The sequence below is a fragment of the Trichogramma pretiosum genome, unplaced genomic scaffold (assembly GCF_000599845.2).
Source record: "Trichogramma pretiosum strain Unisexual culture from Peru unplaced genomic scaffold, Tpre_2.0 scaffold9, whole genome shotgun sequence".
Classification (NCBI taxonomy): Eukaryota; Metazoa; Arthropoda; class Insecta; order Hymenoptera; family Trichogrammatidae; genus Trichogramma; species Trichogramma pretiosum.
The window spans coordinates 1,073,801-1,101,270 of record NW_019641697.1 but is presented as its reverse complement, the minus strand read 5'-3'; the positions used below and the strand labels follow the sequence as shown (position 1 = coordinate 1,101,270).

Sequence of the window (27,470 nt, the reverse complement as noted above, 5' to 3'; positions counted from 1 at the left end):
GGAGCAATGGAAATTTTTTGACACTTAAATGTAAGCATTACATATAAAGCACATGTATAACATAGAAAACGTGTAAGAAGCAACAAACGCAAAATGAACAATTAACAAAGTTCACATTGTAAAGCAAAACAAAATGAACATTGATAAGTGCAGGTCGTTTTAATAAACCTACATAATAATGTTTAATAATGGTTTACATGAAATGACTGCAAGCGTACCCACTGGTTTGAAGTATGGACCTAACCTTCTCAACCGGTATTGAGCGCCGAACTTTGAAATAATATATAGATAACTAATTTTGTAACATATAATCGGGGATGAATACGCATTCGAATGGGATAGTCAAGTGCTTACAAGTGCAGTTGTCGACTTTTTCTATGCCATTGAAACGCACGTTAATACCTGAGAGTACGCCGCAATATTGTTTGACTGAATATATCAAAGTTCGACACCCGATACGGACCCAAAATGAAATATTAACTAAATGCATGTTCTTGTAAAGTATAAAAAATGGAAATCCTGAAAATTGGAGACTTTTAGATCACTCCTCTGTGGTCTTGCAAAGGCTGAAATAGCACTTTACGGCACTCGCTTCGCTTGGGCCCTAAACTACTTTTTGGCGTGTCAGGGTTTAAGATACGAATGTAATAAGAAACTCAGGATTTTCATAGTTTTTCATACTCCAATAGATTTTAGTTGATACTTTATTTTTGAGCTGATCACGGTTGACGCTATGTACACGGATATTTATATGGGTACATTTATACAAACTTGTTATAATAATAAGATTTAAATATCACAAAAACACACGGAAAATTTATTTGGTTTTGTTGATTTACACTATGCACGATTTCACAAATGATTTGGGGGGTATAAGGCCACATAAAAAAGGTTAATGTTTGGTATACCTAATAGAGTAATATGCAACATCACGAGAAGGATAGGCCTGGCAGTGGATGACTACTTACGGTTTGGTCGTCTCTTTTCGCCGGACAGGCTCATAGTCCGCGAAAGCTCGCCCCTTCCCTGAGCTTTGAGACTACGCAGCGTCTCGAGTATCTCCTCTTGGTCTCGCATGGGTCGTGCGAACGAGCTTCGGCGCCTTTCGCGCGAATAGTGCACTCCGGATACATCCGCCTCGCCCATACTTCCACCTGCGTCGACAGAAAACAACGAGTTAAGTGGCATTGCCAAACAAGAACTGGAGCAACGAGAAGGTAGGGTACTAACGCTTGCTGTCGGTACCACCAGCTTGACTCTGAAAGCTGCTACGTCTGCTTCCGGGAAGAGATCGACTGTAATCCTTGCTGAGCTCGTACGGCTCGATCTCTAGCTGTTCGGACTGACTGGAACCACGGCGGGAGTTGGGCAGCCAGGCGTGATCGGGATGCAAAAAGTACGGCTCCGGACTACCGCTGTCGCTCTGGGTGTCCTCGCTGTAGCTGCGCTCGCGCAGGTCCGTGCGACGAAGCAGACGCTGGGCGAGCTCGATCGAGAGCGAGCCTCGGGGCGAGCAGTGCGGCGAGCGTCCCGAGCGCAGACCGCGCGGATCTTCCAGCCGGTACCTGCGTGATCGTTGGAAATTTTTTTCGTTAGCCGAGGCCAGCAGCTCGAGCCGCTTCGCAGGGACGACTTACCAAACTGCGCGGTCCGCCTCGAAAGCACTGGTCAAGTCGATGGAGCAGCCACCCATGAACATGCTGTCGCGGTCGGGGCAGTAGTCCCACAGGGTGACCTCTATTAGTCGATCCAGCAGCTGCTCACCGGTCACGTTGGTGAAGTTGAGCGTGGCGTTCCAAATGGGATTGTGGGTCGGCTCGGACACGTCCGTCTTCAACGACGTCACGTCTCCGCTGCGAACAACGTCAAATTCAACGTCGTCTCGGATGTCGCGCGAGCGTTTAAAATTTGCGACGTTAACTCTTGCGGCATACCTCGGCGAGACGAGATCGAGTTTCGCGAAAGCTTCGGGCTGCGTGCCGTAGCCCGTGTCTTCTCGGGCGCACAGATCGTCCGCCGCCAGGACAGAGACGACGAGCTCCTTGCGGTCCGCCTCGTACCACAGCTGAATCTGCACGCGACCCGTCACCTGTCGCTCTTTCGCTAATTGTTCCTGCAATGACTCGCAATGAGGAATGAATTAGCAATCGCCAACTGACGCTCTTGCATTTTTTGTGCGGGTGATTCCAGTCGGGTTTACACTTACGATGCACATGAGCATGCTGTACTAATAAAACTAAAATTCTAAGCAACAAAAAAATTATTCTCTATATGATACTGTGCCAATTATAAAGAAAAAAGTATGAAACTAAAAATCTCACGCATAACAAAGATGCATACTTTTATCCCACACACGCACGCACTCGGAAAAATCCGAATGTATACGAGGGTGAATATAATACGTGCACTACTCAATGTTACAGTGTGTACAAAATAAGTTTAAAGTAGTAAGATTACAGAGAGAAAGAGAAGCAAAAATAACTTAGATTTTTGTGTAATTCGTTCATACATTTTTTTTACTAAATGTGATTTGTATATTCCCTCTAACACGCGATAACATTCCAACGTAAGCATGATAATTCAACCATACTCTTACATATTAATTCATATTCATACACATACTCTATATACTTTTGCGTATTCTTAGAAAAGTACATGTTCTTTCTTTACAACGTTATGTTTCGTGTTTATTCATATGTATATAATATTTTATTTACAAGAGTACATGGAAGTGTAGCAGTTTTTCAGGTCAATTCTGTTAAAACTAACCTTGATCCCTACCTCTCTCATTTACTATCGCGTTTTAAATGGACAGAAAAAAATATCTTCTATAATTATACTAAAATCAACGGAGCCAGGCTGCTAATTTTTCACTACCTTTTTGTCACATACATTCGGAGTAAAATGCACCAACATTTTCTACTCAATATCACACACGAGCGTATCGTTTATTGATGCTTTTGTTAATAGATTAATTTGATCATTTTAAACATGATCGTACGCACAAATAGTATTTTGCACTCGTTTATTTGCTTTTTTTTTAAATTTAAATTTAAATTTTTTTAATCGCAGTTCGCTTACAGACGTTTTGAATTTTGAGAGCTGCTGTTATAGGACGACTGTCATCTTGCAATTTTTCTTTGGCCCTTCTCTCTTCGCGCGCAGTCATTTGAAAACCAAGAAGTTTTTCTGTTCCATAAAAGTAAAAACATAAACAAAAAATCAAAAACTTTAAGAAATCACAGTGGAATTTTTTCAATTTTCGAATTCCTTTTCTGCTGCTAATGCTTGACACATAAGTTCACAATTATGATTTCTCAAACTATTTTCTCTCTTATACTATAACTATACCATATCGCTCGCAAGTTCATTATGCGTTGAATAAAATGATGGTATAATGACTTCACAAGCCTACGAGAGACACAAAGCCACCAACTAGTAACAAGGCCACACATTGGAACGCATACACGATATGACGTCAAATGGATAAATAGTAGTGAAAAAATGTTAAACGACGTTTATGCGAGTGTACAAACTTATCAAAAAGAAAAAGAGTTATAGCCACACACCTACTTCAAAGAATGAAGTACACTAAAGGAGGAGAAAAAAATTACCTATCAGAGTATGGAAATTTGAGCGCATATACAAGTGCAATGGAATTACGATCAATTTTGAAATGGAAAAAAAACTTGGTATAGTAAACAATCAAAACACAACTATTCATATTGAAATTCTATAAAGCACAATGTATGGTTTAAAAATACGCCTTATAATTGGAAAAAGGTCTGTTGTAAATAAAATAGAGGATGTTCTAGGTGCGGCATCAATTTCTTCTTTTTCTTATAATGGGTTTTTATTCAGATCGCGGAGTCACAAAAATTCTCAGTGCTGTAGATACGAGATCATCATAACGATGATTACAAGAAAATTTATGTATCGATTCCTAACGCTGTTACATCTTGACGAAAACAAAAGTGGCCTAGTACGCTCAAGTTTGCAGCCAGTCTTATAGAAGTCGAACGTGTATATATTGGAGGTGTATTAAGTGCATCCCACTAGAAGCTCTTCTGGGAAGCGAAATCATTACAGCTGATTAAAGTTTTGCCTACTCTCCTTCGGTGGCCTTAAATCTATGCCAACTCAAGGAGCTGCTTCATGTTCTCTATGTGGTGCACAGAAAGGCGCTACTTTAACTCCACAGCGTTTACTTGATCCTATCAAAATTACGCGACCGACCGTATATTGCGGCGCAAGTAAGACAGCTTGTTTGGTAGATAATTGTGTAACGGTTGAAAGATAATTAAAAAAGAATATGGTATCATTACTGTGTGACTCGAATCGCTTGAAAATTTTTGCAATTTCTTATTTCAACATATTAAGTAGTCCAGAAATGAGCGCACACATTTTGTCTCCTTCGTATCGATTAAATGCCATATTGACAAATGGCATAAAATACTTCTCTTTCTCTCTACTTTCCTAATCATCTATAGTTGTTGGCTCTACAAATATAACTACTTCTATGTGTGGGCACATTTTCCGATTTCTTCTCAATAAAATAATATTACTCTGTTTATTCTCTTAAAATTATTGAACAAAAATTGAAAGTGGCATGAGCGGGCTAACAATTCGATATTATAGTCAAAAAAAAAAAAATTAACATGGCATCACGCGATATAATCTGTCTCGCGCATAAAACTATAGAAATATTTCTTCCACGTGTCATAAAAATTAAGGTGACACTCATTCGTGGATTTGCTTATAAAATTATACATTTTATGAGCGAAACGGAACATTCTGCGTCAAAAAAATATTAATTTTTTTTTCTAAACGGAGTCAATTTATTCTATACCTAATCTAATCATTTGTCTCTTAAAATCCCAAATCAATAGCAATTCAAGTGAGCAAAAAAATTAATGATTGAAAAAAATTAATTTTGATGGTTGGTTCGATTATAATTCAAATATTTTTAAACGCTAATATTGTTATTTATTAATTAAAACTTGAATGGCTTATTTCAAAAGCCTATATTTCAAATTGTTCAACCATTTAACCTTTATCGCTTATAGGCCCTTTTGAATCGAAAAATTTTTTAATTGATTTTTGGAAAAGATTCTTCCTTTCTTTTTCATTGCATTTTTAAAACTCTCAAAATGTGATAATTCACAGAGATACAGCACTTTCCGTGAGCTTTTTTTGTATAATTTACGTGTTACTTTTTTTCATTTGTGTTTTGACTGGATAGAAAACGCAAATCAAGATAAAATTTAAAAAAAGCTCATGGAAAGTTCTTTAGCTTTGCAAATATGGAATAAAAATGTTTCGATTGAAATGTGCCTACAAGCCTTTAAGATCGTCATACATCTTTAAGTCCAAGTCGTTCATGCCACCTTAAAATAAAAGAGAACTTTTAAGTAATTTTAATTGCTTAATCCACCCTTTTCAGGCTCATGCAAACAAGATAAGAGAGAAGAAAAATCACATTTTATAGAAGAAATGGAAAATGCATATTTTTTGAATTTTCAAATGAGCAAAAACGTTGTTTTAATTATTCTTGAGTGGAAACATACATTGATTTATGATAGTGAACTCGTTTCCAACAAATAAGAGTAGAGGTGTAACGAACAAATATCTAATACGATAACAGCACCTAATGTGTAATTAAATTTTATTCGGGAAATAAAAGGTAATACAGTGAAAGCATCTGTTCAGTTTTTTAATCGAAATAAGCAAAAAGCAGTTGCTTCTTAAAAAAGCAATGTTTATTGACATTTTAGAGTACTCAACTGCAGATGCAAATACTTTTCGCTAACAATAATTTTATCTTCTTTTATGTGTAAAATCTACCAAATTAAACAGCTCCATATAATATGTAAATATGTTATTTTTAGTCTACAGTTAACGCACACTGGTTTATGTTCTGAGGAGACAAAGTCATTGTAGCAATTACTTATTCTGAAGCATTTAATAAAATCTACAAACAATATATTTATGTCCACTATCTGTGATTTTTAAATTCACTTTTAAATAATAATGGTCACAACGATAAACTAATGGTGGTTTTAATTATTTATTTTTAATTAGAAGCGCTTTGATAATCGTGCTTTAACTGTAAACATCGAAACTAAACAGATCATCATACGCTTCTAAAGAAAATATAATGATATATAAAAGACATATATAGAGACTAAAATATATAATATAGATATTTCGTACCAGTTGGGAGGAAGAAGAGTATGAGAGGGTAGAGTCAGAAATTTGTTTTCGACGTGACAACTTACATTTGTTAACTTTCTTTTTCGTTCATCAATCGTCGTTGAATTTGTGGGGTTAACTTGCTAAATTTCAATGAGTTCAGGGTACACACATAATAGATGTACGTTGCAAAAATTAAGTTTTATGTTAACGGAGATACAAGATTTGGGAGCAAGGTAAATAAATATAACTTTTAAATTTAATAAATGAGTTAACATGAATGTCGATTTGCTGATCTGATTTTCGTAAGATTAAATGATGCACAGTTCATTTTCAAAAGAAAAAAAAACAAATAAACCAATCAATTTTGAGTACAGACAAATGTTAATTTGTTGGGATATATAATGAAACACCAACCGGGTACTCTTAACAATCCATTAAAATAAAACAACGACAAGAAAAACACCACATTTTATGAAATTTTAATTATTTGGTTTCATAGAAAACAGTTGAACGATAGAGATTCTAGAGCAGTTTAACAACAAAGTGGGATGGGTAAAAGGTTTTTTTTAAAGAAAAATACGAAAAACTTAAAGAATATAAAATTGTTTTAAAGAAGAGAAAAATTGCATTTAAATTTGTCTCTTCTTTTATGGCAACACAGATAGTTAACTTTTCCATTTTTGACATTTTTATTTCCAGTTTACAAGACTTCGTTTCTATTATTACATTTTTCTATTAGGACTATTATATATCTTACGGTGTAATTTGTAAGAGTTTTAGTGTATAATATATTCAACCTTGTTTGAGAGATCGACATTTATTTAACTAAACTTTGTGTTTTTTAGCTACTTTGCTCACAGAGTATACGCAATCAAACCCTAGTTTACACTATAAAATTCTTATTTATCTGAAATCCTCAGTAGCAGTTACCGAACGACATCAGCAACTGAAACATCTTGAATCAAAGAATCTAATTTCACTTAATTGTGACTATAGACTCGTTAGCCAAAAAATTCCTCTCTAAAATTGTAGGTATACAGTTCAAATATTATTTTTTTCGTGACAGTAAAACTGAATTTTGCGTCGCAGTCAAATTGTTCAGTAACGCCTACTATTGTAAAAATATAGCTGCAAAATCTAGTTTTGTCGTGACGAATAAAGATTTTGTTACGTAAACTACATAATATTTTTTCGTTTATAGATTCTTTCAAAAAGTACTATGCATGGCTTAGCAGAGCACTTAAAAAAAGATTACCGAAGCTTCGTGAATAATTCTTAATATCATCTCATCCCAACTGACACTTCTTTTTCAAATTTTATACCTTTCATAAATGTTTGCTAATGCAAGACAATTCATTGCTCGAGTTACATAAAAATTAATCTAGATTTACTTTAATGGTTTTTAAGTATTTATTCTTTACCTGCACTATTAATGATTCGGAAGAATTGATTCGTTTGTAAAACAAAACCGTTGACAAATTGTCAAAATTGTCAAAATATTTAAACCTATAATCGATACGATGAGCGATGTTACTTTTACGAAATATGTCGATATATTATTATAAGAAAATCTGATGCCAGCGATTCATTAGGGTAATTCCTTTGACGCTATAGCTTACTACGAAATTGATTGTACGAAAGCTCATATCTTTGTTAAATTATTTTCTTTTTTAGCAATAAAACTTTACCATCTGATTATAACATTCACGTTCACTCACTCACATCTGTATAATTGATGTTTTTTGATTGTTGAATGCACATTCAAACTAGCTACAATTATTCACTTTCTATGATTAATGCAATACATGTGGTATATTTTTTTCAGGTCACAGTATTTTTAGGATATATATGTATTTTATACCTAAAGTACAACGATTGAGAAAAGTGTAAGAGATTGGTCATAATTTTGCGTGCGTACCTCTAAAAATACAGTATGAAATGTATTGTTTGCAACCTAACAATTTGACAAATTAACTAGAAAAAATCTTTTTGATATTAATATGCATAGATTGTTACCGTGCCCTAAAAGGTTCAATCACGTATTAAAAATTAGCTCAATCGATTTCAAACTTTTCATTTTTCACATAAACTAACTCTAGCTAGTGCGCTCATATTTTATTTGGCGTTTATGCTATATTATTTACACTCAGACGATACGCAGAAAAAACTGTGATGATTGTTTCGTTTGAATCTCGCATTATTATTAGTAGAGATTTGGAAATTGGATTAAACTAATGCGCTTAATCAATGTCGCTTTTATGTATTATATCATTTATTCGTGTATACAATCGTATTTTCTATAAGTCTTTAGAGAAATGGAAGGAAGATGAGTCAATTCGACAAAGTTGTTTTCATATACATGAGAACGGTGGCACACGTGTTATATTGATTTTAATTCTTGATGAAATTTTTATTCAGTCACTCAGTTGCAAGCTTATTTTAAGATTATTTTATATTCATTATCGTAATATCATTTCTGTCAGTATCAAATCGGATTTAATCTTTATATATTAGGCATTTTTGCATCATCATATACTTACGTTGGGGAAAAAGTGACCTTAAATACACTTTTTTCATTAAAAAAGCTATCAATTTTTTAAAGAAATTTTGAACTTTTTTATGCTCAATGAAAAATTCAATCAATTGGTACAATACCATGGCTTCAATATTATTTTGTAATGATTATATTATCGTACACGAATGATTCCGATTGTAACTGCAACAAAGGGCCAAAGCCAATAAATTTGTGGTAGCGTGTAAAAGAAATTTTAAATCAAAATTAATGAACTCGATAAACTGTCTGAAAGGTAAATATTAACATACAGTAGTTGGTTTGTTTCGATCAATATGTCTCACTTTTTGTTTTGAACATTAAAAATCGTATATAAATTTATAACTCCATAGTTTTTACAATATTTAGATTTTACTCTTGCCATATTTATAGTTAGGTAATTTAATGTTACAATACATTTAAAAAATATTATGATTGTACGCGCAGTAAAACATTAAAATTTGTTCCATTTCTGTTATTTTAAAAAATGTCTAATTAGTTAATCTAAAATTTGTTGATTTCACTTTTCAGCTCGACATAAAAATATGCGCAAGATAATGTGCGTGTGCTTGTATATTTTGTTCTCGTGTAATTTGAAAAGTGACTTTGAACGAGAAAAATAATTGTTTTAAAAATAATTCTGATAAAAGTATATATATAACTTCATATATATATAGATAGATAGATAGAAAAATAAACAAAATAAGCAACAAGTAAGTAGAAGAAAAATTTTCTTCAAGATGAAAATATAACGAAAAGGAGACAGAATTGTGGAGCAATAGAGAATAGGTCATTATAATGCGTAGGCTCAATTTTAGCAACTCGTTATACCGGTGTCTTTGGCAGTTTCCTGCGCGTTGGCGATGATGGCGCTTTGTTTGTTTCGGATTCTGGAAACAAAAGAAAAATAGAATCAGGCACTGTAAAAATGTGCAACAGGGTAATTTAATTGACATCACGCAAATCTCTCGTCGAGTCGAATTCGTATACGCAACTTCTATTTAATGTGAGAAATCAGAATGAAAATGTAACTAAACGCGACAAGATCGACGAGAGTGAAACTATAATGTCTACATCATTTTAATGCATCAAAGGATTTCATGTATGTATTTTGTTCAGTGTCTGCGAATGGAAGCTCTAGCAAAGTATATCACGTTAAAAGGTATCACATTTGTTGATAAGGCGATCCTGAGTGTGGAAACAAAATAAAAATATCAATAATTATTACTTCACTGCAATCACTCACCTAACTGACTGAGGCCAAGATTGCCAGGCGTTTTTTCAGATTGAGTTGACGTCATGCCCTGATCGTCCATAGAATCTCCGCTCCTGAATCACGCAGACGCGTTGTAAAAAAACGAAAAGGATATTTCACAGAGCTTTTATAGAAAAGTAAAAAGTGTGCGATCTTACATGTCATTAGTGTGCTCGACGACGAGTTCAGCCACATCACCGCTGCGATCAATAATGTGCGCTACCTCTTCGAACGTCCTATCGATCAGAGATACGCCTCCCCATTCTAAAACCTGCGTGAAGGTAAACCAAGCCAAAACATGCAGCTTTACGTAATCGAACTTGAATAAGATAACATTTACTTGCTTGCTAAATCGCGAACAGCTGAAGAGGGTACGGTTTTTTCGCGAGAGTAAGGATAAAGCTAGCTCGTAGGAGGACATAAGTGCACGAGTCGAAAAAGAGACGTAAAGAAATCCTTACAAATCGCTCGTCTAAGGAATCATGTCTTAAAATTAGGAAGCAAGCCAGCTAAAGCACTTTGTACTACTTGCTTGTAGTACATAGAGCTCTTTGTGTGCGATCTCGGTGAGCTTTTTTTCTCGGATCGCGGGATTCTATACGATTTTGCGAGCTCAACGAGTTTTGCAACCCTTAGCAGGGCTACACTGTGCTGTATATATTGAAAAAAATTGGTTTGTAAAGCTTTTCGATGCTCCAGACTCGGAAATAAACTGACCAAATACCCGATTCAGCAGCAGCACCGAAGCGTAATGACGCGTGCATAGCCCCGTATTTGGCCATTGCGAATATTGTACAATAGGCCTGTGAATCAATGACTAGTGAAATGGCAAAGATTAACGCATGCAACTCGGTGAGGACTAATTAATTATAGTTCTGGAATCAAGTCGAGAAAATAGAAGTAACTTATTCAAATGAGACGAAATCGCTTCGTTCGCGTAGGGCTATTAAATCGATCATCTTCTTCCACTTGCTAAAAATGATAAATGATACTGACTTACCTTATCGCCCTGCTGCAAACCAGATTTCTCGGCTGGACCACCGCTAACCGTCCAAACTATAACGGCGTAGAGGCGATTATCGCTGCCGATCTTGCCCCCGACAACTCTCATGCCAAAGCTTCGTGCTAAAACACAAGAGAGAATATGGAATTGATAGCATAATTTGCGCTCGTGGTGAGCGGCATCGTAAAATAAAATATCAAGTGCGAAAAAAACGAAAGTTGTCTTTGTTGATAATTCAAGTTGGCACCTCGTATTATAAAATTGATAATTTCAAAGCCAACAACTTTTACTACATTTTTTAAATTTATGGAAAGTAATTAAATGTTGTTAGCTGTGAATACTCGAAACTACCGTAAATAATGACTCTAGTACTAAGTCGTAGCCAACCAAAAAAGCTAATCATTCTTCATTATAAAATTGCATATCTCTGCGGTGGTATACAGCTTGCACGTTTATAATAGAGCTTCCTCGGCATCTATTTACAATGTATATAACGCACTTTGCGGGGTTGGACTAGGGAAGATAATAACAAGCGTGTACAGTTGTTGCCCTCAGGCTTGCTTAGACTCGACTCTACTTTACTCTCTCTCTCTCTCTTTCTCTTCCTCTGCGTAGGCAAGGCCGTACATGCCTGTCTACAGATATGCCAGGCACACTGTATTATAGCTTCATTATGTATGTGGCCGAGATGGAAAAGGAGAGGGAGAGAGAGAGAGAGAGAGAGAGAAGCTTCGTGGCAGCTCGTTCGATTCTCTTATATTATACATAAAATACGCATACTCACAGCTGAGGAGTTTACTAATGAACGCACAGTAGTAATAATATCTGTGTACATCGAGTTTAATACGATACTGATGAAGGAATATTAGTGGCTTTCCGTTAGGAAGCAAGGACGAATTGAATCAGTCGGGATGCTAAACTATAATAACTCGATACAGCGAGAAACGTAAAAAACATTCATATGCACTTGGAGATGACGAAAGTTATGAATGATGAGAGCAAAAAATTACTCCAGTAGCAACAGCTAAAAGCCACCATTGGAGCTACCTTCTGCTACGTATAAAAATCCAGAACTTCGGAACAAAGCTTTTAAGCTCTTTCTCTGGGCGAACGGCTGACAAAAAGAGAGGAAAAAATATTGCGCGCTATTGCGTACTATTTTTTGCATAATAGAGGAATAGGGTAGAGAGGGTCATTTAGTTGCCGAGAATACTTTTCTTTTTTTCTCCTTAAAGCGAGAGAGACAATGTTTTATTTTTCTACGCACCCCTGAAATGTTATTTAAATAATAAGTGCGCCAACATTCTTGAATTACAACACCCGTGGAGAAAGTGAGAGGCGGGCGCACGTGTGCAAACACTTACTCGAGTTGGAGATATTGAAGTTGAGAAAAAGAGATAACGATGTGAAATATAACCGCTGTCGGCAAAGTTTGTTTCGAGATAAGCGAGTATTTGAAACTGCAGTTAATTAAATATAATTGCGCGAAAGAAAAAAAATCAGTAGTAATGGTCGGTTTTGGTCGGACGAGTCTCAAAAAATCAAAGTATCGGCACAGGTCACGATCAATTAAGCGACGCTTACTAGACCTACTTGAAACTATACGAAAACTATTTGAAATTAACTAACGATAAACTATCGAGTGAATTTCTCCAAAACTGCAGAATAGCTCCACTTTTCGCCTCATGTGCTTACACAACGCACCTTTATATTGTGAATTAAACTTCCAATTCAACCTTTAACCTTAGATACACTAATTTACCCAGAAAATGTATCGATAGGTTTGCAAGAATCGATGAGCAACTTCGTGGGCAGTTATTTGCAAACTTGGTCGTGGAAGTTTTTGAGCTTGTACGTAGCAGTGAAAAATTTGATCTTGGAATATATCTGAACAGCTGCACGAGCTTCACGAATGTAGGTCACGAGTTGGGAGCTTCGCAAATCACAACGAAACAATAAAAAAAAAGCAAGATACATAGTTGTGTGTTGCGTTACAGAGTGGTTTTTTACCTTGACAAGTCCGGGGGCTGCACGTGATGCTTATGTAAATTCGCGCAACCAATGTGCACATGCATAGCAATATCACATTTAATGAATTTGCGCAACATTTACGCATGCATATTCCTGAACAAATAATAATATCGCGAGCGAAAGACGAAAAATAAATTTCGTATTGAAAATGTCGTCGCATCGGATCGAGGACAAGCGAATAATTTCGGACATTTATCATTATTATCATCGTCCTCATCAGTCCGGAATACGCAATGTTGGATTTTGATTTTCCCTACTACATCATCCGATATCTCGCTCGTGTATTTGTACGCGCGGACGTGTGTGTATGTGTACCTGTTGCGGCCAGTATAGACTAAGCTCGCGCACGGCTGTGGTCTGCGGTTTTGTTTACTGCGATCCATCCCTTAATAACACGAGAATGATCGTACTTGACCCGAGTAAATCTTATTTTCCAAGCCTATCTAAGTGCAAAATGAACCTCGCGTCTCGAGTAAATGTACGTAAAGAAAGTGATGCTAGATTCAATTACATGTATACTCGCCGCGTGACATTCTTGCAGTCGCATGTAGAGAGCGAATTGCGTACGATTTCCATGAGAATGTGTACGTACTGTAAATACAAACGGCCGATTGTCTGTTAAATTGACCGGATCGAGTACACCGTCGCATCCACGAATCCATCGAAAATATTATTCCGATACTCTTTCATTAAATGATCGTATTTAAATGTTTGCACTTCGAGTGCGACTCGGTAAAAGTTTACGTCGGACTCATTTACTTCAGCGTTGAATTCTAAACGAAAATTCAAGGACACCGATGAAAAAAAATCCAACGCGTTGATAATATCAGTTGAAAAAAATGAAAAGTTGTCGAACGCAGTCCGTTTGAGAGAGAATCGGCCATATATATATACATAGAGACATAAATTCAGGGCCGGAGTGGTTGGCTGTGCGCGAGCCTGCAGTGCAACAGCGTCGTGTCACATAAGACACGATCGATAAAGCAACACGTGCTCTTATGCGCTGGCGCGTATTGCATAGTGATAGACTGTGAAATTTCGGAAATTTCAGTTTGCTCGCTTGCGCGTCTATGTTTGAGCACTACTACGTAGCGCTGCCGCGAGCTCGCTCGCGCGCGTCCGTGTATTAATGAGCAAATGGTTGCATTAATGTTATAAACAGGCGCGGCGGTATACGCGAGCAAGGCATTTGCGAGCGAAAACGTGAATTAACTCTGGCGTCAGTTGCCAGCACTACGAGTGAGATGAATCATTTTTGATTAAAACTCGAGGACGCACACATACATTATCGTCGCATCCTTTTTAATCCATTGGCCAGGCGGCACCGACTTGGAATACCTATACGAAGGAGCAACGACGACAAGGACATCGCTTGATTCTCGTTAAACACACACGCACACTTTTTACTCGTACGTGTTGGCGCTCATAAGTTTCGCTGCATAGAAATTCTTCAAAGTATAAGCAAGGCGTGTGTCGATAAATAGCCTGGTAAATAAACGTCGAGGGCAGGCGTGTGACTGACGTTTAATTATTCCCCACCCACCCGCATGTACGGCATGTACATTTTCCCTAGTCAACGAGCGCGCACACGATGATACGCGTCTGTTTTCCCGATTTTTTTTTCTTTTCTTCCTTCCACTATCAGCCTCTGCGTACGTGCATTTTTTGTCGTCGAGCTCGATGACGTTGCACAAATATCATAGCAGTGCAATTCCGATGTTTTTTTCATGCGAGCGTGTATCGCAAAAAACAGCAATTTTTTGTTTTTTACGACGACGCTGGGTCACGCATACCATCCGTAAAAGATCCCAGCCGCACGCGCGTGTATACTATATTTTTGTTCGTTCAAAAATACGAAAAAAATATTTTTTCACTCGCACGAGTCCAACGTGTTTTTCAAATATCTTTTTTAAAATTTTAAACAACTAAATAATCCAAGACAAACAAGTGAGTAGTAATAGTTTAGCGCTGAACACTAACAACAAGGGTTGATAGATTCCTGTAAGACAAACTGCAGAGACGGTGTAATTGACTGTATGTTTACAGAGTAAATATATCTTGACTGCTTTTATTGATTCGTCAAAATTTTGCTTTTTATCATTAGTATCTCTTAAAATTATTTAGCTACCTCTCAAACCGTTGATTAAACATAATGATAACGGATGTGGGCGCGAAAATATGGCTCGCACCTCATTCTGCGCTAATTTATTGAGTGATCGAAAAATTAGCCCAATGACCGCAATGTTCGATTTAGGGTGGCTGAAATCAGCTATTCCGTGAACCGACTCTAATTTCCGAAATAAGCCACTCGTGCTTAACCATCAAAAACTCGAAATCGAATGAACCTCCAATACGAAGGCGATAACTCAATCAGTATGCAAATGTGTAGTCTGTTCTGGGTAGAAAAATCAATTTATCGAATTGCATCTTTACGTTTGTTATCTTCTCTTGCTCCTTTTTTTTACCTTTCCTCTCTACTGCGTCCGTCTGTAACTCAGCTTCTTCTTTAGCTCGCGCGCACAAAGGCGACTTCGGCCTGTATGTGTGTTGGAGGGATTATCGGTGCGAGCGGGTTAAGCTTCTCAAGCGTATTATTCGAGTCTTTTTTCTGCTGCAACGATCTCAAAGGGCTTTTTGCAATCGAAATACGCCTTGAAGAACTTTGTAATTATTGAGTACAATGCTGAGCGTAGAAATTTTACATTTCTTTATTTATTCATCGAACGCAGAAATCGAAGAGTATAAGGTTGTCCTGCTGAGTAGGACGATTGCTTCATTATGATGACGCTTGCACCTGTTGCACCTGCTTCTACACATCCTCGAGACCTCTCTGGGGAATAAATCTACCTTATTTTTCTTTTCTTATAGCTTGTTTCTTCCCCTTTTCAGCAGCGCTCGAATACTCAAGGGATACTTTTAAAGATACAGAAATGTTGTCGAGCTTCCAAATGAATCACCGAACTGCGATTCAATTACTTGGTGGATTTTCTTTTTTTACTTCAGAGATTAAAGGTAAAAACGAGATGAGAAAATTGCATCGATGATTTTGAAAAAGTAATTAACCAATATAAAATTTTCTCTGCGGTTCAATTCTTTTTTCCTGACCAATCATCAAACTGCAAACAAGAACCAAACAAACGAATCAAATCCGTAAGTACACCGATCTAAAATGAGCACGTAAAAAAGGGAGCAGACGAGTAAGCTTTACTTAGAAAAGGGAAAAAGTCGCATTTTCATCCATGCTATCAAAGTGTGAAAGCTCCATCGTTGGCTACACAGCGAAAAGAAAATGAGAGAGAGAGAGAGAGAGAGAGAGAGAGAGAGAGAGAGAGAGTGTCGCGAATAAAAGTTACTTTTTTCTAACATTGCTGCTATAAATATATCTACGGATTGAAAATCCGTGGGTAAGACACCTTCTCTTTCATTTCTTTCTTTTCTCGTACGCGCGCGTGCAAAAAACTTTTGCCTAGCTCAGGACACTAATTTCCGCTCTCGTGACTTGCCTGCAACGACGCGGACAACGAAATTTCCGGAAGAAAGAAGGGCAAGAAAAAGAATGAGAGATGGAGAGTAAAGTTAGTTTCTGGAACAATCAAAAGTGGGTTTCATGTTGTTAGAGATGATAATTACTTTTGGTAGTTGATTCTTGATTACACTTCTCTTGGTTTTTTTTCGCGAGCCGAGTACAATTACAAATATATTTTAACTACTCACTTCTGTGTCCCTTTTCTACGACCACGTCCTTGCGAAGTACGACTTTTCTTTTCGTGTTGGTTCTCGGCACTGAAAAACAATCGTCGATTAGCTCAATTATAAGATTTTCATAATTTTTAATGAGACTCACACAGCTTGTACCATTATTAAATTATTCACATTCGATATTACTTTATTTTAAAGACAGTATGGATGTTCATTATTACTCTCTCGGCAGGTAAAAACCTTCATAAACGAATAATAGCTGGAAAAATTTCTTTTGAGGTAAATAAACGATCCCTTCAGGGTTTTGTTATTCTTTTTTTAATCCCTTTGCATTGTTATACATGCAAACGCGTGACCTTTTTCAAAACTATTGTTGAGAAAATTTCTTTTTGTTCCCAGATCAAAATTACAAAAATTGCTTCATAGTTGGCGAGCGCGGAAAATTAAATAGAAATGTAGGCAGAAAACTCTATCAAGCGAAAAAAAAACGAGTCAGCCACGAGAGGTCTATTTACATTCGATAATTTTTCCCACTCATTGGCCTCTGCTTTTTTCTTTTCAAGAGCGGCAAGGTAGCGTCGTGTAAATGGCGAGCGAAAAAGAAGCAACTCGAACGAGGTCAAGGATAAAAGCGAGATTCCTCGCGGGCGCGCAGCTTCTTGATCCTGCTGCGGGTTGCACGAAATTCAGCGCGGACACACGCGGCCGAGGCCCTAATTCGCCCCGGCGTATATTTTTAGGCAAAAAAGCTTTATTAATAATGTATTCCGATTGCCAGCAGCGCATCGTACATACACATCCTTCAAATATTTATCTTTGAACGCAGCACTTTAATAGGCCAGAATCGCTTATTCATTCGTTCGATGATTAATGCATGAACGAGAAAGTAAAGAGTACACGCAGAGGAGCCCACAGAGTGTATATTAAATCTTGGGGGAACTTTATCCTCTTTGCTCCTGGACTAAGTGAATTCCTCGACGTTTGCAGCGCGCGCGCCCGCTGCACGTAAGACTGTGTGTATCGATTTTCAATATTCGTTACACGTGGCCTAGTGTAATGGATGAATTCCTTGCCGAGAGAGGGTTAGCAATTTTTCCTCTTTCGTTAATTGCTCGTGGGTGAATATTTTAAATTATATCCCCGCGCCCTTGAAAAGCCTTGAGAGATTGCAACACATTCACCGGATCGATCGGAAAATTTAATGCGCCAACTATAAAAAGCATTAAATAAATTTGTACTCTGAATTTTTTATCTCTCGCGACGAGTGATTATATGTAATTTCAATTTCACTCGGCTCGGCAGTATCGCTCGAACGAGCTGTGCGGGGCTATATGTGGTCCGACCAAATAACGCCTCGATCACTGCAAACGAATACTCACCGATGTCGCAATCGACGTCGTGAATGACGATCTTGATGCCTTCGCCGTCGGCGAGGCTCCCTTGGCGGGCCAGTTCGCGATCCTCGACACCAGCGGCCACGCGCGCGACTGGCCCCGCAACGGCTGGAGCTACCACTGCGGGTGCAGCTGTCCTCGACACCTGGGCCGGCGCTACCGACGACGTTGCCGACGACGACGATTGTTGGGCTGCAGCTGCATTAGCGAGGGCTTTGATCATGTTGATGTTCGGTCTGTGGAGCAATAACACCAGCGAAAATTACGCTTTTTAACTCGTTGAATTCGAAGAGCAACAAAGCTTCGCGAAGAAGCGAAACAAAAAGAAAGAGACTCGCGTGGGGGGGGGGGGGGNGGGGGGGGGGGGGGGGGGGGCAGCGGCATGAAAGCGGCTCGAAAACAAGCGCCCGAGTCAGACGAGAAAAAGTAAATGGCAAAGACGCTGCGCGCCACGGAAGAGCCTGTGTTGCGCGAGTGCTACGCTGCGATTTAAAGACACAATGAATAGGTCTCACGGCTTTAATTGTAGTGCAATTTCGTGTAATGGCTGCGCCCCCTCCGCGCTCCAGCTACAAAATACTCGTGGGGAATTTCTCAATTGAATTAAACAACAATTTTCCGTACCGAAAAAACTCGCGGCGGATGAGAAAAAAATTACCTACCCCAGCTTGCTTGTATTGTATACGTTTACATGCACGTGAAGCCAAAGGAAGTCTGCGGGCAAAGTTAGAATCCTGACAAATTGAATTAGCCTTCGAAATTTGCCAGAACTAACATGAGGGAAAGAGAGAGGATATAAATATATAAGTTTATTTATGGGTAATGAAAGTTTATGCATACGACCGAGAATGTAATCAAGTTATCTCCATTTAGTTCATCCGGCCGCCCGTTCATCGAGTTTGCACTCGCCGAGTTTTATGTAGGTTTTAATTTTTTTTTTTCCAAGCCTCCACGCTATGCTCTCAAATTTCATGAGCTACCAAACTTATAGATTCATCCAATTTTTAAATCAAGTGATATAATATTTCATAAATAGAACAATATATCAATTAAAGAATGCCGCATGAAAGGTATTTGCCAGTATTATTCATCCTCTCGGGCGGCTAAAAGAATACTCACGATTCTAATGGAAAAAAACAATCGCAGAGAGAAATAGCAGAGCAATAAAATACAACTCGCTCGCTTTTTTATTCGTCATTACTACGCGTACATATAATTCCGCGCCTGAAATTGTTATTATCCGCAGCAAGGTTCGTTTTTTATATGCATTAGCACGTCCATTCGACGCTTTCTTTATCTCGCCGAGCTGTACGCGTATACGAGTTCATTTCGCGCCATTGAATCACCTTTAGAAAGACTGCATCCCATTCGGAACACGCACGTATGCTTTTTTCCTGGCCTTTTTTTTCAAGCGCATCGATCTCGTCCAGATAATATTCAAAATATACAGTGGCGGCGGCGGAGGTCGTTTCGCGCGCTCTATGTGGGTTACAAGCTGCGAGCTACAATTATTATTATAAACGCGCGTGCGGAGCGCGTACTGCACACGCTGGAGCATTTATTCATCCGTTGCTTACAACTTATCATTTCGGCTAAAATATCATTTCGTGCAGGCGTATAAACACGTTTCGCCGAGCGCGCGAATTTAATTTGCAATGCACACGGGGCCGCGTAATCGAGCGTGACGCAACAACACAACGTATAGCAGGCCGGAGCTTCATTGTTATTCAATCGCAGCCCGTTCTGGGGGGCTCAGCGGAAGAATAAAAGTGTCAGGGATTTTTGCGCGAGTATATCGAATTGCAAAGCATATACATTTGTCAACGATCGTGTTTTCTCTTCCCTCGAGAGCCATAAGAGTAATTATTCTCTTCTGTTTATTTTTTATTTATTTCCTTTTTTATTTCTCTTTCGGAGCGAAGCGGCGGCAAGTGCAACGCAGAAAAGTATACGGGGATGTGCGCAGATGTAAAAAAAATAGACGGTACTTACAGCTGCGAGCCGCGGCGTCTCGTGCGCATCTCCTCGTCGGGCATACGTATGCTGTCGTCGCCGGCTGGGTTGGCGTCGAGGTTGATCATTTTTTCGTCGTCCCCAGCTGGGCCGGCGAGCTCGTAAGGCATTATGGGCTTGTTAGCTCGGAACGACGGTCGCCTCGACGTCGAAGTGACCACCGCATCCGTCTCTCTCGTGCCTGTGGGGGGGTTACGCGCATATGTATACAATATAATTGCGTAGTCGGCAGCTTGGCACACACTTGGCGTTCGCGCGGCCAATATAGCGAAATAATTGAAGCGAGTTTTGCAAGTTTGCGACGCACACGTGCATTACAGCACAAACGGGGGAGCACCGCTCGTATATATGTATAAATTCAACGTAACAGCTCGGTGTTTTAACCTTTAAAGCAGAAACAGTGGCAGGAGCCGCAGCAGCAGCTACAAACTTGGCCTGCCTCGGCAAGAAGGATTTATAGCTGGCACATAGCGGAGCAAAATAAGTATATACACGCGCAGAGAGAGAGAAAGAGCTGCCGCCGTTGCGAAAATCGATATCGGTAAAGAGACTTTATAAGAGGTGTGGAAAGTTTGCTTGCATTAGAAGTTGTTGATGCTGCTGCTGCCACAACTACTACTACTACTACTAGCACTACTACTGCTACTGCTACTGCCACTGCTACTGCTGCTGTTGCTGTTGCGGCAATGTTTCATTATCCTTGTTATACACAATGTTTGAGTTTGGGCTCGATCAGACAACAACGTCGAGGAAGAAAATGTACAGATTGATGCATGGGTGCTGCTATACCTTGAGCCGATATGGAAGCTCGATGCTGCTGAGGAGCCCCTACGGCGAGTCCACCCGCGGGGCCGCTCGAGTAGACGTCGTAAGCCGAGGCCCGTCGAGCCAACGGCACCGGCAAGCCCAGCGCTGCCTCGGGACCGCCGCCGACCAGCATCGAGTGCTGCTGCTGCTGTTGCTGAGCCGGCATCGCTGCTTGGCCAGTCTTGATCTCGTCGTCGTAGGAGTGCTGACGAGTGACTCGGGACTTGCGGCGTATCGTGCTGCCGCCACCCTGTGCACCCGCCGCTCGTCTCGAGCGCTGTCGACGATCCTCCTCGTCATCGATTATCTCGTTGCCGGCGCTATCTTGCTCTGTTACGACGAGTAAGGAAGCGATTAGTAAGCCTGATCCGCGACTAAGTACTCGACTGTACTCACCGACGAGGCAGGGCGATTTTCCGCGCACCGGACTGGCGTTCCTCTGTCCTCCTCGGTCGGGCGAGCCGCTTCTCGACTTGCTGCGCCATTCCCAATTCTCGTCGCCGCCGCTGACACGACGTTCGCCTGCAACCTTGCGAAACTGCAAACGTTAAAACAAACAGAGGAAACGGAGGGTTAAACGACACTTATGTGGAGCGGCAGCAGGCGGCGATTGATGTGTGTGTGCGTTTAAACATTAATACGGATGCTTTTGCCGCACAAGGTATCGATTGCAGGTGTGCTTGATGCATATACAGTGAACCAATGATTGTCTTTTTTTCTCGGTTTTTTTTTTCCATTGACCCATGTTGATAACTAGGCTGTTATTGACAGATCACAGTAAGCTTGCATGTACACGTAATTGCACGTTTTCAGGTATTGGATCATAATACAAATACCTTAGCATTAGTACAAATAGGCAGACACGCACAAACACGCACACAAACACTCGGGCGCGCATATTAGCATTATCGATCCGATCCTAGGCTGAATATTACGCCCTGTATAAAATGGATTACATTGCGCTGCTGCACGTGGATGATGGTTATTAACTAGTTGACGGATTATTACATAATTATAGTTTATCTCGTAATGCGCGAACCGAAAGTCGAGGATCGCGGCATTCGGCACGGGAGAGAATTTAACGAAGAAAAAAGTAGGCAGTAGATCGAGGCGATCCGAGCTTTCGAACGACTTGCGCATGCACGGCAATCAAAAAGTTTTACTTTTGCCGAGTTTAAATGAAACTGATGACGATTTCGCTCGAGCAGCTAACTCGAGATTATCAAAAGAGCGATAAGTACGGGGGCGCAAACTTCAATACGCCGAGGTATATAAAACGAATCACAAACGCGAAGAAGAACAGAAAAGGGCTCAGCGAGATAAGTTTAATCCCTTATCGCTTGCCTCTCAGCTGTAAATAAATTATTTAAAATTTTCCCGAGAGCAACTGCGGAGCGTGCAAAATAATAAATTGCTTTTTCTCAGTTCTACTTGTTATAAAGCCGCGCGGCGAATAAGCGTAAACGATAAATAATCGAAAGAGGTTTTAAGTTGCAAAAAACGCCGGTGAGCCGAGAAGTTTATTTGCCCGGGTAACATGATTTTGCATCGGGTAAACTATACCGGCTGCTAGCGCGCGTATATATGCAAACAAACGGGGTCACGCCAACTCCGATATGTGTGTGTGTGTTTGTGTGTAATACTGTGTATGTATGGTAGTTAGAGAGAAAGGCAGAGGAATACAAGGCGGATTATAGCCTGGATCAGTGCTAGGAGCTTCTACCTTTCTACCAGTCCCTCTACGCGTACATGCAACGCATCCGCGTGATTTTACCTCCCCGTCTTCGAAGATTTTTTTCTTTTCTTTTTTTTCTTTTTTCTTTTTTTTTTTTTTCTGATTTACCGTACACGGGGCTACGACCATTTATCTTTAAGCCATTTTTAACTTTGTCATTTTTAAGTAATGCTCGAGATTCTTCAAAGAAACTTTCTGCACTTGATCATCATTATTATAAAACGTGATAAAAGGCTTGGAAATAAAGTTTCATTAGGATTTATTGCTGTGTTAAGCGGGACAATAATTGCCTACCGATAAAAAGTGTAATATAACAATTTGTACTTTTAGCTTGACCTAATCTTTTAACATTTTCCATACATGTAAGTAAGTAGATAACGAATTGACACTAATGTGTAACCATGCGTTTATGTATACGTACGGAACATATAAAGGCTTTGTGTATTTACCATTGAACTGTGCACTAGTGATTATAATAGAACATTGAAATGCGCCCAGACTCATACAGAAAATCAAGCTTACATATATTATATATTACATATGCATATTATGTACAATTCACATATGTACTGGTTAACATTGATTTGTCGTTAAGACTTCAAAAGCCGATGATAACATTAATTCGCATGACTTATTCGCAAATCACGCCTTGGTTTGTAATATTGATTTTGTTACATTAATTTCGTCGCAAACAATCGAATCGCTGCACTTACGTACCTTTTCGAGATCTTTGAGGCTCGCCGGCGAAACGTCCGAGTGCCTGCGTAAGTCTGGACTACGCGGAGGCAGAAGACCAGAGCCGAGAGCGCCGACCGACGCGACGGCCTGGGAGCCGAGGCGCGCGTCGCTGTGCCGCCTCACCAGGCCCTCGAGCATGGGCACCTCGAGCGAGCCCTCCTTGCCGATGGCCGGCTGGTCGCGAGGCGCCAGTTTTCGTCGACAAACGCTGCAGCACCATAATTGCTGCAAGCCAAAAAAAAAACAGCACATCTGTGAACGTTCTTCTCGAAGGCTCGTCGGTTATCATAATGGGCGTAATTGCGCGCGCCTTCGAGCTCCGTCTAAGCTTCTCTCTAATGCCAAGTTTACGCGATGATACAAAAGCGGCGTAAAGCTGCTCCAGGCGCACTCGACGCTGCAGCGCCAATGGAACCAGAAGAGAATCGTATAATCGTGCGCGCACTCCTCGTCTCGGCAGCTCTCTCATAGTTCGAAATTAAACTAATCCGCCAGAGTCGACGACGATCCCACCGCTACGCTCGTACGCGTAAGGGGATGTTTTTCGCCCGGCCGAGCTCGACCTGGAGAGGTCATTTGTCAGCGCAGGGCCGCAAGTAAGAAGAAGGCATTCTTCGCGGCTCGTGTAATGCCGAGCGCCGCTCGACTAGAATTCCAATGAGGACCGCCCTACGTGCGTACGAGTGTTAATTTAGATTCTTCTTTTTTTGGAGGGGTCGCGTCTATCTGAGCGCGCGTTACTTTCGGCATCTTTCGCGCAAAGGCCAGAAGACGTTCTCTACATTTTTGATTCGCACGCGCTACAACAACTCATAATTTGCACGTCAAAGTTAGACGCGAGAAGCCGAGTTTATTATGCGTATAGTTGGGCCAAGGCGCGCACGAGCAAACATAAAGTCTCTAAATCTCTGTGTTATGCTTGCTCTACTGTGTGTAGCCACGCGCGCGCCAACTAAATTAGTTTCATGCTTCGCTTCACCGCTCGTGAGAGATATTTCAAATGTATAGATCGAATATAAGCTCGCGAGGATTAAGCTCGCCAGCGCTCCGTCCGTCCACCCGTCCGTCCTTTTTTCCGTCGATTCCGGCGAAAAAGTAAATCCACGCTATACCAGAGTTTTTATTGTGGTGATTGATCGAGTGGTTGCGTTTGAATGCCTTATCGGTTTTGCGCCGTTCGTGAGATCCATGATCGATGGGTGCTGGACTTTTCGCTCGTAATTGTTTGCTGATCTTTGCTCAAAAGAGAGCTCGCTGAGCAACACGACCGATTCGATAAATTTTTCATTCGACAAGTTAAAAAAAAAAAAAAACAACCAGCTACTCTAGCTGAGCGAAGTAAAGTTTTGAAAGCACGCCTCGCACTTTCCGCCAGTTACTCTTGCTTCTTCGTAAAAGCCAAAAAGAATATTTTATGGGCCGCAACGATGCAACCCTCGAATGGACTCACATAACAATAACAGCTTGGCCTGGACCATCACATATATTATACACAGTACGGGCGTATTATACGATTACTTCTGCGACAAATGTTTTCATCTAAAATGACTTACCGGATCGTCCGAGTCAGCTGTTGTCGAGTAGGAGGCACAGTCCTCGCAGACCTTGCGTTGGCACTCGTAGCACGTCCGCGACACTTCCTCCGGTTTGATGGACTTTATACATACCCTGCAGGCCGTCGCTCGATTCACCGGCTGTTTTTCGCTCTCCGCTTTTCTGCGAGTCCGCAAACGAAAAAATACGAGATAATATCATTATTCCAACTCTTTCTTCAAAACTGGCTCAATTATCATTTTTCACCCGGGCGAATTCGACGTAGAAAAGTTCGACGAAAAGGGCGAAAATGAAGACCGTATCCGCCGAAAGCAATCTCAAGTGGATAAAAATCTCATCGAGTGCGGATGGAGGAAGAATCGTAGATTAAATGATCGACGATACTGCAGCCTGTTCGAATGACAGCCGCACAAAATCAAATATCGCTCGGTTCTTTTTTTCTGCCCGACAGTTCGCGCACCGAGAGCTGAATCGAAAATTTGGCTACTATTGTCACTGCTGGTATAAAGCGAACGGTAATTTAAGTGAAATCGCTCGATGACTCTGAAAGGTAATTCGGCAGTTTTTAATAAAAAAGAAGATATCGTGCAGCAGATGTGATCTTATCAAGCCAATTGAAATGGACGTTTTAGAATATGTTCAAATTGCTTTTTAGCCTACGAGCTCGTTTGTCTTCTTTGCCGGATACTAGATGGTATTATTGAAATTGGTGAATTTAGCGATAAAAATCAACGACTTTTCAATCAATTTCAGCGCGTCAGAGACATTCTAAAATTATATATTCCTCGCATAGCTCAAAGCCATATAAGAGTCAACTACGCGCCTATACATAGTTAAGAGTCATGAAAATTTTGGTGCAACTCGTGTCTGAGCTTCATGAATAATGCAACGTTCATGTATTTGTGTGCATAAAATATAGCTCGAATCTTTACGTAGGCGGCCGCGCACATATATTTATATAACAAAAGCGCTGAACGTGCTGGGCCGTAAAAATCCTTCGAGTGCCAGTGGCTTGATCCAAGCCTCGAGATTTACCTTAAGATATTCTCTTCCCCGTGTGTGTGTGTGTGTGGATGTATGTGTTTATCGTAATATCTCGTCTGACAGTGGAAGAATTTTAATGACTTGTAAAAAGGCATTTTACATGAAAGTAAAACCTGATCCACTCAGTAGGTCAGAAAGAGATAAAGAGATAATAGCGGTAGTGAAGAAAAAAAAATAGAGAACCGGACGATTTTCCTATATCACTTTTAGAGTCTATAGTTTGGAAGTCGACATCTTACGAAAAATCAATTCCACCTATTTCTCTCTCGGGATACTTGTGAGCCAGGCGATGAAAAGAATATCCGAACAATGAGAAGTAGAGACACCGGATCTTCGTTCCGTGCGGCTTATTGAGCCATATAAATTCGCGCAGATTCCTTCCTTTTTCAATAATCGTATTTCACCGATCCCTACAGCCATATTTCGTGCCTCGAATATTCTAATAATACAAGAGCAAAAACTCACGGTTTGGGCGGCTCGATAGTTGGCGTGCTTTCCTTTGGCTGTAAATTATCCACTGGCGTGACTTTGGCCGGCGTAAGTTTCGTTACTGCAACATTCCAAAAATATATTACACATTACGTGCACATCTGCTAACTGACTCGCTCGCCGCAACGCCGAGCGAAATAATACTCGAGCTACGTCGATTTCGAGTAGTTGGATTTTCTCGCGCGAATCTGCAATGACTCGGAAAGCTCATCTCACGCGCGAAAGCACAGCGCGTACACAACGATTATCTTCAAAATCTGCCATCGCATAGTCGTGCCTCGTCGTGCCTCGTCGAGGGAATTTCCACCTTTTCCCCGAGCTAATTGCCTCGAATCAGCCAAAATAACTTACGTACACGTAAACTACAACTCAGTGAGAAAAGCCAATTTCTCAAAGTTGGTCGAGGTGCATTTGGGATTTCGAGCTTGCGCGGACCAACCAGTAGAGGCAACGAGCAATTTAATCATCGCCATTACTATTATTATCATTATTATTACTATTATTGTTGTTATTATTATTGTTGTTGCTATTGTTGTTGTTTTTATTATTATCAATGCTGTTGTTATTTTTGCCGTTACATTTTTGATATAATAAGCTTTTAAAAGTGGACACAATCGAGTTACATTTAATTAACCATTAAGAGGTAAGTGCATAACTGCCACCCGTAACGAAGCCAGAGCACAATTATAACTTCTTAATGATGTTTTTTAAAGTACGTTTAAAAGTTTCGAAATACGATTATATATTTAGAATCAAAGCCATAAAAGTGTGCATTTTAGGCTGTATTTGGGATTTTGATGGTGCTTCAAATTGCATTTAATGAGCGTACACGTAGCAAAAGGTACAAAAAAGTTTTCTGTTCGTAGTTGCTTTCGGGCAACGTAACTCTTGGTTTATTTGATTCGGTCTTTCCATGCGAGAGCAATATGTATGTGAATCTCTCGGCAAAAATAATATTTTCA

At 39.9% G+C, this 27,470-nt stretch overlaps 1 protein-coding gene across 4 annotated transcripts in view; it reads right to left on the bottom strand.

Moving 5' to 3' along the window:
• Positions 1 to 27,470, bottom strand: part of LOC106651596 (regulating synaptic membrane exocytosis protein 1) — a 68,191-nt gene that overhangs the window by 11,001 nt on the left and 29,720 nt on the right. For 3 of the 4 annotated variants that reach the window (XM_023462286.1, XM_014370170.2, XM_014370172.2), the window contains 16 exons: positions 26,485 to 26,569; positions 24,975 to 25,137; positions 23,401 to 23,646; positions 21,345 to 21,486; positions 20,931 to 21,278; positions 20,121 to 20,322; positions 18,114 to 18,364; positions 16,750 to 16,818; positions 11,002 to 11,126; positions 10,160 to 10,272; positions 9,993 to 10,075; positions 9,578 to 9,636; positions 1,935 to 2,113; positions 1,638 to 1,853; positions 1,231 to 1,565; positions 969 to 1,154 (listed from right to left, as the gene is read on the bottom strand). In XM_023462286.1, the coding sequence (XP_023318054.1) occupies positions 969 to 1,154; positions 1,231 to 1,565; positions 1,638 to 1,853; positions 1,935 to 2,113; positions 9,578 to 9,636; positions 9,993 to 10,075; positions 10,160 to 10,272; positions 11,002 to 11,126; positions 16,750 to 16,818; positions 18,114 to 18,364; positions 20,121 to 20,322; positions 20,931 to 21,278; positions 21,345 to 21,486; positions 23,401 to 23,646; positions 24,975 to 25,137; positions 26,485 to 26,569 (2,802 nt within the window). The remainder of the gene's footprint in view (positions 1 to 968; positions 1,155 to 1,230; positions 1,566 to 1,637; positions 1,854 to 1,934; positions 2,114 to 9,577; positions 9,637 to 9,992; positions 10,076 to 10,159; positions 10,273 to 11,001; positions 11,127 to 16,749; positions 16,819 to 18,113; positions 18,365 to 20,120; positions 20,323 to 20,930; positions 21,279 to 21,344; positions 21,487 to 23,400; positions 23,647 to 24,974; positions 25,138 to 26,484; positions 26,570 to 27,470) is intronic. The other variant, XM_014370171.2, reaches the window with a different exon arrangement.